The sequence below is a fragment of the Cololabis saira genome, chromosome 5, assembly GCF_033807715.1.
Source record: "Cololabis saira isolate AMF1-May2022 chromosome 5, fColSai1.1, whole genome shotgun sequence".
Taxonomy (NCBI): domain Eukaryota; kingdom Metazoa; phylum Chordata; class Actinopteri; order Beloniformes; family Belonidae; genus Cololabis; species Cololabis saira.
In genome coordinates this window covers 15,512,072-15,529,145 of record NC_084591.1, presented here as the reverse complement: position 1 = coordinate 15,529,145, position 17,074 = coordinate 15,512,072, and the positions used below count along the sequence as shown (strand labels likewise).

The following is a 17,074-nucleotide window of genomic DNA, read 5'->3' as shown; positions in this document are numbered from 1 at the left end:
TGGAAAGCCTCTTCTGTCTAAAAAGAACATAGAGGCTCAATTGAGGTTCACAAAAACATCTGAGCAAATCAAAAGACTTCAGGAACATCTTATTGACAGATAAGACCAAAGTGGACATGTTTGGCTTTAATAGCCATTACGATGGGTGACAAAAACTAAACGCAACGTTTCAGCAGAAACTCCTCATACTGATTATACAACCCAGCAGTGGATGTGTAAAATGTGATATTGTACTGCAGCCACACATCCTGGGCTCCTTGCAGCAGTTGACCTTCTAATTAGGTAGGTGGGAGTATAATAAAACATAATAATGATGCAAAGAACACCAGCAAATCTATATTAGAAAGGTTCGAAAAATAATTCAGATTTTCGAATCCTTTCAGTCAAAGTCTGGAGCTCAGCTGATATGCAGTTGTGAGACCTTACGTGTTTCGCATATATAAAAGCCTGAAAACCTTAAAGAACTAATTAAATGTTGTAAAAGGATTCAGCCAAATTTTCTGCAATAATGTAAAAGATTGATAACGTCACATAACTGTTGCCGATAATTCTTATTTTTGTGTCTAACAAGGAATTAAATAAGACACAAAAATGAAAAAAGACACCAGATCAGGCACAAAAGTTAACTTTCTTAAAAACAAAATGCATTCCAAGTGTACAGTACACAAGGATACAAGTTTTACTTACCTGATCCAACAAGCCTAAACATGTAGTCAAGGAATATGTTTACGGCTCCCTCCCACCACCAATATGTTTTATACAGCTGCACTACTCAGACGAATATAAACTGGCAACATGGCAACTGGAAAGAACTCTAACATCATGCATCATCTGCTGCTCACCAATCAGAAGGGAAAAGAAATAAAGATATACAGATACTTTGCCTAGTTACTATACTAATATTTACAATGTTTTATCTGCTTCATAGATAACAATGGATCTTTGTATTTGGAAAACACAATCATTAGTATTATTACGCACCTTCAGAGCACCAAGAGCTGTTTCACTTTTACATTGACAGGATTCTGGAGTGATCGTTCTTTAGTGTAGTCATCAGTGCAAACCAGACCCAACCCATCAGAGTGAGACCCAAATGTCACATCTGCTCCCTAACATAAAAAACCCAAGATCCCCTGATGGCACTGAGTCTTAGTATCAGCCAAGCAAAACCCCGAACAACAACATGTAGCTCCTTTTTTATCTTGCCATTATTTATTTACCAAAAATGAAATAAAAAAGAAAAAGAATATATATATTTTTTTTTAGTTCCCATTTAAGTAATCTCTTTAAAGATATTGGATGCAAGAACAGTTCATAAAGAATCGATGTGCCTTGTGGCATCCTTCAAACAATGAGCAATGTGCAAATATCTTTTAAGGAGTTGAATACATACTTCTACTAGGGCTGTTTATTTCAAGATTTTCTGACTGAAATAAAAAAACATCTAAGTAAGTAAGTACTTAGATTAAGTGATGTTGAAATGTGTAATGTAATGTTGAAACTATTTGGATTAAACCTCTGTCACTTGAACAATAGGAATCCTAATTAGTAAGCATGTCCAGTTTTTATTCAAGGCCATTTAGCTCATTAAAAGCATTACTCTGTTGGAGAAATGTCAATGACTGGAACAGAATTATATCTGACTGAAAAAAAAACCCATTAAGCCTGTCAATTACTCTCATAGTTATAAAGAGTTCACGACACAGTGGGCAAACACCACTCCAGCAATTACGATGAAGACAGCTATTTATTCACAGTGATGAGGTGCTAGAGAGATGTGTGATGTAGTAAAAGCTCAAGAATAAGCAAACAGCAATTTGTGAAAACAAGGACAAGGAAAATAAGGACTTAATAATCTCCAAGAGACCATAAATGTATGAACATAATCACATCCGTGACCATGAAAGTTAATTTCAACAACACAATGAAAAGAGGGGTGGAGCGATGACAGCAAAAGGTTGGTTGCAATCTGCAAATTCCCCTGTAGATGTCAGTAATTCCGACCCCCTCGTCTTTCAATCACAAATTATGAGAAAAATTAAGATTCCCTCGCTTCGGGAGTAAATATTCCATTGTTTGAAGTGACTACCAAATCAAGAGAAAAGTCAACGTTATGTTACCACTTTGTTTGCCGTTCCCAAAGTATGAAAAGTTGTCTTTCAGTCATTTATGGCAAGAGAACCAAATTAGAGAGGAGATACTCTGAGGCACAGCAAATGCAGCATCATGCGAAGTTGTCTGGAGGTAAAGTTGTAAGACCGATTTTAAACACAGTAAAACCCTCAGAGGAGCTGTGGCAAGGCTAACTCTTCTAAAGCTGGTTGTTCTGAACTCATCGTTGAAAAAGTATGTCCAGACATTTCATGAAAACCCCCAGACATTGTGACAACTTTTGAAAAAAAAACATAAGAGAGCAGATTTTGTCTCATTTATGTAAACTGTAGTTAGCACCCTGATACTCGCAGGTAGATGGACAAGCATGCGTGCACAAGCCAGCATAATAAATAACAACCAGAACAGTCATGTGACAGCAACACTCAGTATGGTTACAGGCACATCTAAATCGAACTCAGGCAATAATCGAGCTAAGGATTTAACCAGAGTTTCCGAGAAATCCTGGTAGGCTTTACATGCGCAAGAATAAAATTGTATTATAGCATGAGGTGCGTTCAACTCTGCAAAGCTTGGTGGTGCTACACGCCCTTTCCGTGCCGGCATTCTTCTAGTTAGTTAGAACAATTAGTAAACAAACCTCTTCCTACGAGGGAACCCCACTTATCCACTCAACAACTTTGTTGTTCCTCGTCCTTATTCTTCTGCTACTGTGTCATTGTGATGCCGTGACTGTTGTTATTCCCGCTTCTGCGGTCTCATCACTACCAGAAGGGGGAGCCTCAGGCTAACCGTAGTTTGTGTATACATGTCGGAATAGTTCGATTTAGAACTACATTATCTGCACATTATCTGCCTCTAATAGCTCCAGTTTGGTTCGACTACAGCCCGACTAAGATGTAAGCTTGGCTTTTAAAACTTCGATATGAGTCGGACTAAGGCAACAATTCGACTTTCTCTTTATGGTTCATTATGGTTATTTTGTGACTGTAGACCATGACTGACTTTTCAGGGTTGGGCTTGTTTTAATCCACAAAACAAAGGATCCTCACTGAGTCAAATACTCTGCTGGAAAAAAAAAAAAGAAAATGTCTAATTGGATCGGTTTGAGAAAACATATTTCCTAGCTGTGAGGTTTTTGATTAAATAACTCATCCTACTGCCCCCATATATGAAAATCTATGGTGGCTGCTGGATATGTATGTAGGGATGCAAATATCCCTGATTAAAACCAGTGTTTGATTAGTTTTTTTGTGGCCTCTGGTCTCTGACAGAAACATGGCTGTTCGTCCTGGCAGACCCACACCTACAATAAAAGCAAATCCTGCACACAAGTAACGTACTGTATTTATTCTTTTTGGAGGGAAGAGGCTGAAATCTCAAGGACAAATATTGTTAAATTTACAACAATGACAGTGAAACAGTCTGTGCAGCAACATAACGCACCATCACAGATGAGTCTGCTTGTGTTTGCATGTCTTTCGCCTGAGTTTTTCAGTCAGAACCCTTTTTCCCAAACATTTTCGTATTGTTGTAAGAATGTAGATCTGAGATCCGCATTAATCTTAATCAGAAAAGAGAGCTGGCCTTCAGGATGGAATGAAAGCAAAAGAGGCTTGTTTTAATCCCACGTCTTGGCAGATGCCGTGCCAGTATCTGCTAAGAACCTGGATGCACCTGGCATATTACACAGGCTTATATCCCACTCCTCAACACCTCCCTAATGTGCTGCTTCCATCTCCCGCTGTACAGTTATTTCTGACTGTACTGCAGCCTCTGCCCAGATGTAATTAAGTCCTAATCCTCCTGTCGACAAAGGCAGAGGCAGCCTTATTTCATTTTGTAGATGAATGTGTAGACGATGATACATGACCACTGAAAGGTTGAAGTTAATTCCCCGGTCTTGCCTAATATGAGCCATGACGAGACTTTGGAGCATGGCATGATCCACAATGGCCTTTCCAAATGTATCTATGATTATTTATAAAGTCTAAGATCCCGGTTTCAGCTCAATTAGCTGGAAATATTACTGACCACAATCAAAGCGATCACATCTGTACAGAAGTAAAAATATATTACTCAAGTAAGAGTTTCATCAGCAGATAAGTGTGTGGCAAGGATGATTAGGGCCACAATAAAAGAAAAGTTGATTTAATTACTTTTTTCCCCTCAAAATTGGTAGAATAAAGTCAACACCCCTCTACTTTTTTTCGGTGGACCTTATCATCTTCAAAAGATTACACACTTTTTCTTTCAGGAAGAGATGGTGGTTTTGTTCAAGAAAACCACTAATTTGTGATCAGTAATTAGCTCTCCTTCCTAGAGAGAAACCAAAAGAGAATTTTTGTCTGATTAACAATCAAACAAGCACCAAGGAATAGCTCCTGCCTCCATTGTTGTAACTTTACCTCATTACACACTCATAAACTGACATGACTTATCATGACAAAGTGACCACTGCTGTGTTTGTCTCATATCTAAGCACACACACACACACACACACACACACACACACACACATACACACACACAGCTGGCCGTGTGCTCATGTGAACATGCTGACTCAAGCCCTTCCGTGTAATTTCTCTGCAACAGCTGCAACTTAAGCCACATGTTTACAGTATCAGACCTTGAGAGATTAGCAGGTCCGTGTGAGTTCAAAAGGCATCAGGTCTTTGACTAAGCAAACCCCCCACCGGTGGTGCAGATGGAAACAGAGGGGGCGACTGGATTTGGATTTGACCACAGACAACAAGGCCTTTTCTTAAATGTTCGGTTGCACGAGAACCCTTTGGTGCAGCAGGACTTTACGTCTTGTAAACAGAGTAGGAAGCACAACATCTGTATCACCAATTCTGCATGTTTGTCAAAACAATCAGGGCGTGGATGTGTGTAGCGCATGTACTGCAGAGCTCTGTGTGTGCCTGGTAATTAGCAACCAATTTCAGAGCAAAGATCCTGTCCTGGAAATGTCATCAATGTCTTTTCAGCCTCCTTGGTTTATAGCTTCTTTGACACAAGGCTCTTTTCCAGATGTCGGTTGACGAATCCTGAACTTGAGGCTCTTGCTGGCAGACAAAAGAGGCCGCTGGGCTACTGTCATTAGGATGGGAGCTGAGCTAAATGTTCTACTGGTGATAAAATGATCAAGAAAACAAAAGTTCTGTGCATGAAGCAGAAAACATTTGGAGAGAGAGTCAATATAACCATGTTATAAAAAATCAAAAAAACAAAGAAATATATGCACAGAGTTTAATTTTTCAGGATAAAGTCCTGGAGCTGAATATAAAATAAAAATTGAGAACTTCTAGTTTTGTAAGTGTAATATTTATGCTGCATTTGTGATGAAAGAAATATTTTTCTAATACACAAAAAAAGTTGCATTTATTCTTATTGTTGTGCTTGACAAAGATGTCTAAAAGCAATCTCGTTCCCATGTGGTTCAGTTTGTGATTTCTGATGCAGACTGAAGTTCCTCCAGAGTTTTTTTAATCATTTAATGACATTGTGCTCAAAAGAAGAAGACATGTATAAAGCTGTGGCAATCTTTCTTTGAGGAGCTTTGTTTTTAAGTAGTTTAATGATTTTCCTTCACGCATTTGTGGAAATTCTGGAGACCTGCTGATCTTTGCTGTGATTTTAATAATGAAACTGTGATTCATTATTGAAATCACAGTTTTGATGCTGTTGTTAATCCATGACGTTCAAATTCTCACTGCAGTAGTTGTTTAATTCTAATTAGAACATACTTTATTATGAACTTTACAGTTAAGTGTTTACACAGTTAAATTCCCAAGGAGACAGACCATTACATTAGCCAGTTAAAATAACTCCTTCCTGGATAAGCTGTAGGGCCCTGTGCTTGTATTAGAGTGTCACATTTGTTTGTGATATTTATGCAGATAAGGCAAGTGGTTGCTTTTATTCTTCAGGTGATGAGGCCTGATGGACGTGGTCATTTGTCATTTGTGCCAATTGAAAATCACTTGATTTCAACTCTTTCTGCAATATTCAGCAGGCGATGTTGACCAACATTTACAAAGAAGCTTTTCAGCATAAGTCAGTCATGTGTTCCTTTCTACAAGCATGGTGGTCTTTTGCAGAACAGTTTCTTTCCTAACACCTCCTGCTTAAAACAACAGATCCGGAGAGGGAACACAAATACACACGCGTTCACGCAAAATTACACACAGCTACAGACAAAAACATGATTCACCCTGCAGCCCCTGCTCTTGGTTTGCTTTAAATCCACACCCTTGGACTGTGGCATGAATTTCAATATCTGCCTCACAGCTTTGGAAAAACCTCTTGTGTGCCAAACCAACACCTACAAAAACATTAAACATTCTTTTGAATAATTGAAACCCTATAAATAGCCAGTTAAGTGTACGTTATTAGATAATTGGATGTCTGTGACAGTCATACTGAATAATGAAGTGCTTATCTACATGAAATTTGCCTTAACGGATAAATCTAAATGAATGCCAGCTGATGTTTGTTTTAGCAGCTCGGTGTGTGGTAGTCAAATTGGAGGGGAAGTAGGAAATGGAGAGCAGGGCGGTCCCTCTCTCACGGGCGAAAAACAAACACTTTAAATGTGTAAATTCTGGGTGAATGGTATCCCAAGCCGAGCAGAACAGGTACAGAAAACACCTCCAGGGTGCCCGGAGCGCGCAGAGCATGGCAAACCCATCTTTCCCCCCGGGGACTGCAATCGACTACATTTCCATATCAGACAGGATTTTGCTCAAAACCTGCCATCTGTAAGTGGAGCAAACAGCAAGCCGTAAACCTGTGTGTTGGTGTTTCTCTCTCAATGCAAGCGTTCCCTTCCATTTTCAGCGAAAGGCTTTAGGGAATTAGAGCCGAAAAAGACCATAAAACTGTCTAGACCGGCAACAAGAAGACGGGTACAACGGTTGGGCCCACATGGAGTCACCTTTTCACATCTGCCTTTGTTTGCCGCCACTTATACAATCTTTTTCCTATATTTCTCAGGTTCTTGCTCTTGTTTTTTCTTCCTACCGGGCCAGCAGGCAGCCTCCAAAGGAGAAAAAAAAATAGCTTTTTGTCATTTTTTTGGGATGTAAAACTGGACAAGAACGAAGTCCGCTCCACTAGTATAAAAGCAGAGGTTCCGTCGTCTCAGGCTCAGACTTTCCTCGTCTTCTTTTGTTATGGAAATAAACAAACTGGACTGCTTTCGTCTCCGCCTGTCACGCAAGATTGGATTTTGATGACACTGATACTTATGTTCTCTCCACTCTCTCCTTTCCCACTCCATCTCTCTCTTTCCCCTTCACCCTTTCCTCTTAGTCTTAACAAAGAGAAGAATTTGCCGGGTCCACCGGAGCTCTCCACCAGACGAAAGGCCTCGAGGTTTCTGCCAATAACCTCCACTGAGGAATCACGCATACTAAATAATAGATCTGTGATCACTTTTTGCAGTGTTGGAAATCAATAAAAAGCATTATTTGGAAATTGAAGGAGAGTAATGAATGGTTTTACCTCAACTGTGGTCCAATTTGTTTATTCATCTGGTTTCATAAAAACATATGAGGGAACTGCATGTCAAACAAAGGGAAGTATGTTTTTGCAAAGCTGACTCATCCTGATGCCTTTTCAGTGCTTTGCCTTTCTCTTTCATCCCTTTTCACCATAGCAGAACTGTCAGTCTGAGTCACAGCAACCGGCTGCATTCTCTGTCAGGCCGTTGAACACGCAATCAGCAGCATCTAGATCTCCACATCTCTGAGGTGCATGGAAAAGAAAACAAAAAAACAGTGGGACTCGCCCAAAGTCGCTCTTCACAGCAGCCCAGCACCATCACAACAGTTTCTTCACTTCGTTTTTTCTCATTTCCAGCTCAAAATTAAACAGTTAAACTCAGCAACCATGGGCCTCAGTAAGACTTATGCTCCTTCTTCATGTTTTTAACGATAATGAAATTGTCCAAAAAAAACAACAATAGAACAGAGTGTTTTGTAAAGTAAAGCAGTACATGGTGTGAGTCATTTGGGGAAGCTATCCAACACCCATTTTGACTGTTTGCTTCACCAGCAGCAAAAGACTATTCACAATTTGTGCACATACAAAAGAATGGAGCCATAGTTGAAGCTGTATTTGTTATTAATGCTCAGATTGTTGGAAGAAATATAAAAAAGCTCATCTTTGGTGTACTTTCAATGATTATCTTCATTAGTTTATGCAAAGTACAAATGACAAGAATCACTTATAGTACACTCCATCCTTTCATTTCAAAATGACTTTGCGCTGTCTTTTGATTTTTCATTTGAAATGTCACTCCACCGTTAAAAGCCTTGGGGTTAGTTTAGTGCTTTTAAGTTTGACAGACAGATTCGCTTTGTGGTGAAAAACACTTATTATTAACTGAGGCTGTTAGCTTAACTTAAGCCCTATCTGTCCACCAAAGATCTCCAAAGAGTTATCCACGTCTTTCCAACAAGGCTTTTGTAATTTCCTATAAATTGGCTGAGGTCAGAAGAGAGACCCCATCACTCCTGTCCTCTCCTCTCTACACCGGCTTCCAGTTCCTTTTAGGGTTGATTCTGAAATGTCATTGCATATTTTTAAAGTCTTTGGTGGTGTTGCTCCTCCTTATCTGGCAGAATTGTTAAAGGTTTCCTCACAGAGGAGGACTCTGAGGTCTGCTGATGAGCTGCTCCTTGTTGACCCAAGATGCAGAATAAAACCCAGAGGAGAGCGTGCTTTTGCAACAGCTGCTCCAAACCTGTGGAACAACATCCACGAGCCTGCAGGCTTTTAAATCCGCACTGAAAACACATCTTTTCTCAAGTCTTTTTCTCATGCTATTTGTATGTGCTTACTGTTGTGCATTGTTATCTGTATTGCACTTTGGTCAACTTTGGCTGTTTTAAATGTGTTTTATAAATACATTTGACATTGACAAAATTGGAATAACGGTTGTCTCCAACATCATGTAGTCTCAAATCTTTTAGCTGTGTGTTGGAAATGTATGTGTCAGGTTTCCACGCTCCATTTGTTTGAGTTGGAAAATGTTTTGATGTCACAAATTATCCCTTACACTCAAATATTAGCTGAGCTTTTTCAGGCAAGCCGGTGAATTTGAAAATGCTTCAACATCACATTTCTGTGCAAAAGACAGATTTCAAGAAGAATCCAGCTGAAGGTCTCCTGGGTTAGACACCCCCGCTAAAAATACATACGGAGAATCCATGTTGACATACCAGTTTGAATATTTCATTTGAAGGAATACTTGACTTTTTTTTTCATTTCTTGAAAGCATTGTCTAGCTCTTGCAGTCTCCTTTTCCTGCTGTCAGCAAAAACCACGGAAAGCTTTGGACTCTCATCCAGGTCCTCTCAAGACAACTGCCTCAGCTTCATGGTTCTCTGCCACACATCAGCAACAGCAGCTAGGAGGTGAAGCAAGCTGACAGAGCTGCAGTAGACATCATGGTATTTACAAGATTAAATGATGTTTTGTAGTGTTGTAAGTGTTGTAAAGATGACTTCAAGTCAACAAAAATCAGATATGTCACAACACCTTTTGTATTTTATAGCCAAACATTCTCGCTTTCTGAAAACTTGTATCGAATTGTTGTAATTAATGTTTGTTTGTTTGTTTGTTTTCTGATCCTTTACAGGTAAAAAAAAAAACGAAATTATTCAGTTGTGAGGAAAATAAACATTGAATCAGTTTGTAGCACTTTTAAAACGAACTAATTAAAATAAAATAATTAGAAATAATAAGCCCTTGTAACCATCTGATTAATGGGAAACGTCATTCCAAAAAGAGACAGTCAGTTTAAAAGGATTATAAAACTCTTTCAAGAAAGTAATTCACTACCAAATCTGGAAAATCCATCCATCCATTACCTGTGCTATTACCGGTACTCCTTATTCAGGATCACAGGCATCTGCTGGAGTCTGTCCCAGTTCTCTTCGGGTGAACGGCAGGGGGTACACCCTGGACATGTCAACAGTCCATTACATTTTCTTTATACATGTATGCAATGCTCAGAATTCAGCATCACATTTCTTTGTGGTTACCAGTTAAAATTTTAAAACCCTCTGTTACCAAGAGTCTGATGAAGCAAGTGATAGAGAAGGGTTTGATTTTAACCACCTAATGGAGCTAAAACTGAATTCTGCCAAAAGTATGAGTCCAGCCAGCAGAAAAATAACAACTTGTAAGACTCAACTAATCTTTTTGTCTGAAATCAGAGAACCCGGTATTCATTTTAGGACTTCTCGTGTTTCATATCCGAATAGAAGACTTGACAGGCATGGCTAATGAAGCTAATGAACAGGGATCAGCTCGGCTTGCTTTGCAGCCACACACTGGGAATATTTGATGGTCCAGCACTGCTACTGGGCTGTAATCAACTCATTTGGCTCCATTGTCCTAGCAGACAGAAAACCCACCACTTTTCTACCAAACTTTGTTTTATGAACTGCAACCCAGTTTTCCCAGAGTATTTGGAAAATCCATTTGGACAGCAAAACCCAGTGACAAAACCATTAAAGACACATTAAAGAAGAATCTTGAGGCAAGAAATAAGAGGGCTGAAAATAGATGCTGCCTTGCTGCCCGGCATTGGCAGGAAACTGAACACTTTTCCACATTAATCAAAAGTGAGTCCGTTGTACTCACAGCATGCTGTAGGCAATTAGCGGGATACTTTAAGTTACCATTGCCATGATTAGATCCATCCACCCTCGACAGCAGCCCAAACACAACATAGGTCCCAGCCAGAGGGGTAATAACACAAATCTTCGGCTTCCTCGTGAGCTTGCTTAAACAAGAGCTAATATTAGATTTGGCAGCCACAAAGGGAGGTTTAGTTAATCACTACAATAACCAAGAATTAGTCCATAAAGTTTAGTCAAGCAACTGAATGTTTGCATGGATCAGGTTGTAGCCATTTACAAAAAGAGTTCATGTCATGAGAAAACTCATTATGTAAAAGGACAGAAGAAAACAGGACTGAACCCAAGCTTTTTACACAGAAGGAGCCTTTTTTCTCTTCCAACAGAGGACCATTTAACCCCACCGTCTGCAGAACATTAATCTGCAGCAGACCTATAAACATATTTCATTTCTAGCTTCTCATCTAGTTTCTGGTCTTCTCCTCTATGTTGAGTGAATGTCTTGGGTTGTCAAACTAGCTGACGGACATTTGAAACTGTGAGTTTAGAACTGGCATGGATATACAGTAGTCTTTCATTTCCATCAGTGAAAAGAAAGATATAGTTAAAGTGACACAAAAGGAACTTTCGCAAATGTATTTTGCTCAGCGGGTCTACTAATAGGAACAGAGGTTAAGTTGCCTTAAGACATTGTCCGAGATCTGCTCTTGCACAGTCTCCTGCCCCGTCACTCTCATTTCCCCCTCTATCATTATTCCCTGGAGTCTCTTTATCACCTCTACAGTGATGTCCCCTGTAGCTCTGCAAGCTGGATTCATTGTTGTTCATGTGAGATATAGTGCTGTAAAACTATGCAGTTTTTGCATTTTTACCATCACAGGAGTCCACATTTACAGTACATTGAGTGTTATTCGTCAACAGAAGAAACAGGACACCACTAAAGAGATTTCATCAGGCTTGTTAAACTGTCACCAACAGACAGGGTAATACATGTAGTTCCTAAAATGGCCATTAGGGGCTGACTCCAAAAAGGAAGTTAATCTCCACTGACACCCAAGTTAAAATTTCAAACTTCATAGCACATATAAACAAATGTAAAGCCTGCAGCAATACCTAGGGAGAACTTTTGGGTACCTCACCAGGTCAAATTACAGTATATAAAGCCAAAAACGTATGCAAATTTACTTTGTTTTTGTTTTTTTGTTTTTGTGTTTTGAATATGTTGCAGTCTACGGTGTCAAACAGTTAGCAGTCATCCTTTTAGCTACTTAGCATATTCAGTGAACTTGACATGTGAGCTGTGAGAGTAAAGAGAGAATAATACTTGTTGTTTTAAAGATAATGACTCTTTGGTCGGTTAGTAGTACCAACAGACTGCCATGACTAGCTTTGGGTTTGCCTGAAATGGTCCGGAGAGCTCCCTGACCCTCGGCCAGAGCAGCCAGCAGCAGCTTGGCCCCCAAAACCGCCAGCAGTCGCCAGTCAAAGCAGCCTTCGGCTGGGCGCAACAGCCGCCAACTGTTGTCACGAAGACTAACTGCCTTTTTTCTGGGGACCAAAGAGCAGATGAAGGCTGGCTGCAGTCCAACTGCTGCTGCTTCGCACTTCTCCGGTGGAGCCACCCATCTGAACCACAGCTACCATCAGTCATGCAGCCAGTGATGGCGGCTGTCGCCCTGGCAGAACACAGCTCTGCTCTGGCAGTCCTCATGTTTGGATGTCATTGTGGTAATGACATCTGAAATGAAAACAGATGGACAGATTCCATCAGAATGAATGAAATATATACTAATGTTAGTTGGCATGAGCTAGGGTAGGCTAAGATAAAATAGCTTAAAGGAGCTTGAGGCAGGATTTATGAAAAAAATTCGTATACGTTTTAAGTTTTCTAGTAATAATGTCAGATGAAGCGTTCCAAACCAAAAAGAATGAGCCCTCTAGTGTATCTCTCCGTTGCCTTGAACAGGCTGTGTGCTGCAAAATGTGCTGCAATTGTGGGGCCGAATTTCCCGCGCTGTCCTGCGGATGTGACGTCACATGACACTGCATGTGCGTTCTCCCCGTTCTCCCGTGCCGGCTTCACTGTTGGCTGCAGTACCCCCGACGGCCGTCGTGGCGAAGGGTGGCGCTAATGAGTCTCATTTCTTAAAAGGAGACTCATGCTCCTTTAACTGAGGCATCCAAAAGCCAGGCTGGTTTGTTCCCCCTTTTGCCTATTTTTGGACTATCCTCGGTTGGATAGAGCCATCTTCTGTCAAGCTAACATCCACCATGGGTCCCAAAAACAACCTCCAACCCTTAAGAAACCTCTGGCGATGCCACGCAGGGGTTGTTTGCAACACTTCCTAGAAATAATCAAATATTCTTTCAAATGAAATCGAAACTGAAATTTTAACATGAAAAAGAAATTCTTGATGTTGCTTTAAGATCCAGAGATTAGATGAAATGTAACATAGCGTTTTAGATTCCTCCACAGAATTAAGAAGCTGGAATCATCGTTCGTATGGTCCCAAAAAACCTTTCCAATGACAATACAGTATTACAGGAAAATGCATCAACAAGTGGGTACAATTACACTAAATACATAAATCTGCATAGCTCGGTATTTATAAAACAAATTATCTTGTCAATAAACATACAGCCTCACTGTCAGAGATAAAAGACCACACCATAGCAAATGATAAACAACAGGGTGTGAGGAGAGATTACCTACTATAAGCATTTGTCAGTCAGATCATGATCCCAAAGTCAACATTTACCAGAGGAAATAACTGGCTCTGCCTGAGCCGAGTCAGCAGGACAAACAGAGTAGTAAGAAGCAAAATCCCAGTGCACAAGAAGCAGAAATTCTTATAAATACTGTCCCAAATCCTACATCAACAAAGCCCGCAGTGGCTCAGTGGACGCAAACTATTGCTGCCTTGAGACATTCAGGAAAAGTGCTTTTAAACCAGCTGTATGTTCTTATATTTGGTATGAATGAAAGTCGTTGCCAGGGATAACAGCAGCCTGGGTACCAGTCTGACAAAGAATCTGAGCAGAATGAGTGTTCTCTTCTTACCTGATGTGTTTTATTAGCTTCCAGCAGCTTTCCATCCGCACACGTAGCTTTATCTGATGTGTGGTTCTGCATGTCAGCAGCTGGACTGGAGTCGCTCTGATGCAGGTAATAAACAAAACCACAGGGAAGTTAATTTTAGGTTAGATATTCAACAGACATTCACTTGGAATCAATGTCTTTTGCAGCGCTTTTTTAAGTGTTTCCAAGCCATGTGCCTCTGTGACTACAAACTAGACATTTTGTGTTTTTGAATGTTTTTGAGGATGCAACAGTGATTTTACTCGAAGTGACAGCGAAAGCTCACAGCTGTAAGACCTGTACGGAATAAGTATGATGTACGTACGTCTAATGAGTTCTACAGCTTGAGTGTCCTTACTTCAACTGACTGTGAAGGTGAGGACTGCCTTGGTTAGTCAGATGCTACGGAGAAGAACGCGTTGATGAAAACAGTTTCTATGGGTCATGATGTTACTGACCCAGCCAATCAGAAACAGCCATAGTGCTCATTGAGTGACAAGACACAGCTCTGCATTCAAGTTTTCAGCAGCACATCAAGGAAGACTGATAGGCTTTTTGTTTGTATAATGTCTTGCTTTAAATGCATTTAATTGATGTACCAACCAGTGACCTGTACATGTTTTTAGTTGGGGTTCCTCAGGCTGACAGCCTTCCAACCCCAGATCCAATTTTAGTTATTGTGTTTATGGCTGGATATGCAGACTTGTCATAGTTAAAAATGTAAGTAATCCCTCAAAGTTGTTGTTTCTTTGTTTGTTTCTTTGTTTTTGTTTTTTATGAATTTGCGTAACATGGTTTGGAGCTCTGTTTCATTCATGACCGTAACATGAGTTGAACTCCTCCGGGAGAACTTTTCAACTTTTCAAAATTAAACCTGTCAGAAGACACCAACATCTCATTTTCAAGGAAGTTGTATTGCTGTGGCATTTTTCTTTATCAGATATGATGGGTCAAATTTCATATTGAAGTACCCTAGATTAAAAGAAGATGCTTGGAAATGGCTATCTGATGTCCACTTCAGACTAAATTGAATTACTATAGGACACAAATAAGACACGCCATTTTTTTATTACATTTGAGGGCTGCTCCATCTATTCATTATCTTTACTTGCTTCTTCCTGTTCATGGTTACAGAACGTCTTTTATTTTACATGAAAATTATAATGAAAGAAAATTATATATATATAAAATATATTTGTTCTTCTTTCTTTTCAACAGCTTCCAGACTGTGCGGCTATGTGAACTCACAGTGACTTCAGACCTAAGCAACATTGTTGTAAGAGTTTGGAGACAGATTTTGAGTTTTAGAAAGAAGAAGCTGTCAAACAACAGCAATAAATAAATAAAAAGCTATTACATGTAATTTAAAACAACGATGTGCGCCATATTTTTTGCATTTGAGGGCATTTTTGAGCATTTCCTTGCTCTGAAGCTCAGAATTTGTGCCAAATTATACTCTTGTCATTCTGACTTGGTTTAGGTTTTGGAGCCACTGGGTCAAGAGTTTTGGAATTAATTGTAAAAAAAGTTAAAATATACAATAAATGAACTCACTGTTTGCAATCCATTCTTAATCCCATTTTTTATGATTTAAAGTGTTTATTAAATATGAAAATAAAAAAATACACTCCCCTAATTTAATGTACTTTATTTATTTTCTTATGGTTTATTACATAACTTTTTGGCTTGTTTTTGATTATGAGGGCAGAGAAGTCTTAGAAACTCATATATCAAATATAATACATCCAGCATTATTGGGTAAAAAAGTAGCCTACTGTAAGGTGTGTGTCAAATAAACAGCCAAGATTCAGGTCACCTCTGTATAAAACAGGTGTGTTAGCAAAAAGATCACCAATTCCCCCTGACCCCATCAATGCACTGCAAAAACTCAAAATCTTACCTGGAATTTTGTCTTATTTCTAGTTAAAATGTCTCATTTTTAGTCAAAAAATCTCATTACACCTAAAACAAGAGTCATTACCAGAAAAATAACTTGTTATTTGACAATTTTCACCTGTTTCAAGTAAATTTTCACAGAAAAATCTGACAGTGGGACAAGATTTATCTTCTCATTACAAGCAACAAAATCTTGTTCCACTGGCAGATTTTTCTACTTATTTTAAGTGAAAATCTACTTGAAACAGGTGAAAATTGTTGTTTTTTCCAGTGATGAGTCTTGTTTTAAGTGTAATGAGATTTTTTTTAACTAAAAATGAGACATTCTAACTAGATATAAGACAAATATTCTTGTTAAGATTTTGAGTTTTTGCAGTGTGGTGAACTCAAAAGTTAATACTTTAGTTCTGGCCCATCATCATCACATGTGGTCCCTGACCTGAAGCCTCACCTTGCAGTATGCGCCGACCTGCTGGGTGATGCCGTTGATGTGCAGCAGGTACTGGTGCAGCCTCCGCTGGTGCTGCAGGGCGGCCAGCCGAGCCTCGCTCTGCAGGGCCGTCACCTGGGTCAGCAGGGACTGCTCCCTCCGGTTCCACCTGAGTCTGGCCATGCGGGCTTGGTGCTGCAGAGCCGCGGCTCTGTCCTCCAGCGCGTCGGTGAGGGCTCGCAGCGCGTCCACGCAGCAGTGCTGCTGTTCCTGCGGGCTGATGCTGGAGCCGGAGCCGGCCAGCGGGAGACCGCATCCCCGCTGACAGATACTTGGACCACCGCGGGGACCGGTGTGTGGCTCTCTCTGCGACTCCATGTCGTCCGGGATTCAAAAAAGTTGGCCGGCTGAGTTCTTTTTCACCAAAGAACCCGGGCAGTCGCCGCACATAGTTCTGGGCAGCCAACTTTCCTATGCAGGGATGGGAAAGTCTGGAGGAACGAAGGCGTGAGCGCACGGAAGTTTTGGCTCAGCTGGTGATGCGGCTGCGCCACTCGACGCACTAACAGACAAGTCCGATCGGTTTGGTCAGAAAAAAACTTCTGAGCTCTCAGCTCAGGGTCGACATTTCAAGTAGCTATACTTTATTTTTTATTTATTTATTTTTTAGATTTTTTTTTGTCTTTTTTTATTTATCTATTTATTTCAGTCTGCTTTCTATCTTGTTTCTTGAAAGTTTGTCAAAAGTCTCCTCCAGCAGAGGTCGCCCTTTTTTACCAGAATCAGAATGAATGAATGAATACATTTTTATTTCGAACATGAAATAAAATTAAAATAAAATTAAAATAAAAAATAAACAGTAACATCTTCATATTCACATATGTTCGAAAAAAAGGAGTAGGA

The 17,074-nt window shown here is 39.9% G+C and overlaps 1 protein-coding gene across 1 annotated transcript; it reads right to left on the bottom strand.

The window, feature by feature from the left end:
- Nucleotides 1–12,392: 12,392 nt before the first annotated feature.
- On the bottom strand, nucleotides 12,393–16,583 carry LOC133443806 (E3 ubiquitin-protein ligase PDZRN3-like). Its single transcript, XM_061721069.1, has 3 exons — nucleotides 16,193–16,583; nucleotides 13,828–13,923; nucleotides 12,393–12,504 (listed from the first exon to the last, which is right to left on the bottom strand). The coding sequence occupies exons 1-3, from the start codon at nucleotides 16,547–16,549 to the stop codon at nucleotides 12,487–12,489; spliced, it is 471 nt and encodes a 156-aa protein (XP_061577053.1). The 5' UTR covers nucleotides 16,550–16,583; the 3' UTR covers nucleotides 12,393–12,486.
- Nucleotides 16,584–17,074: the final 491 nt, after the last annotated feature.

Bases quoted from the DNA above. Each gene is read 5' to 3' on its own strand.
- LOC133443806 (XM_061721069.1), bottom strand. From the start codon at position 16,549: ATGGAGTCGCAGAGAGAGCCACACACCGGTCCCCGCGGTGGTCCAAGT. The intron at 13,924-16,192 runs GTGAGGCTTCAG...TACCTGCATCAG, and splicing joins AGGTCGGCGCATACTGCAAG to AGCGACTCCAGTCCAGCTGC.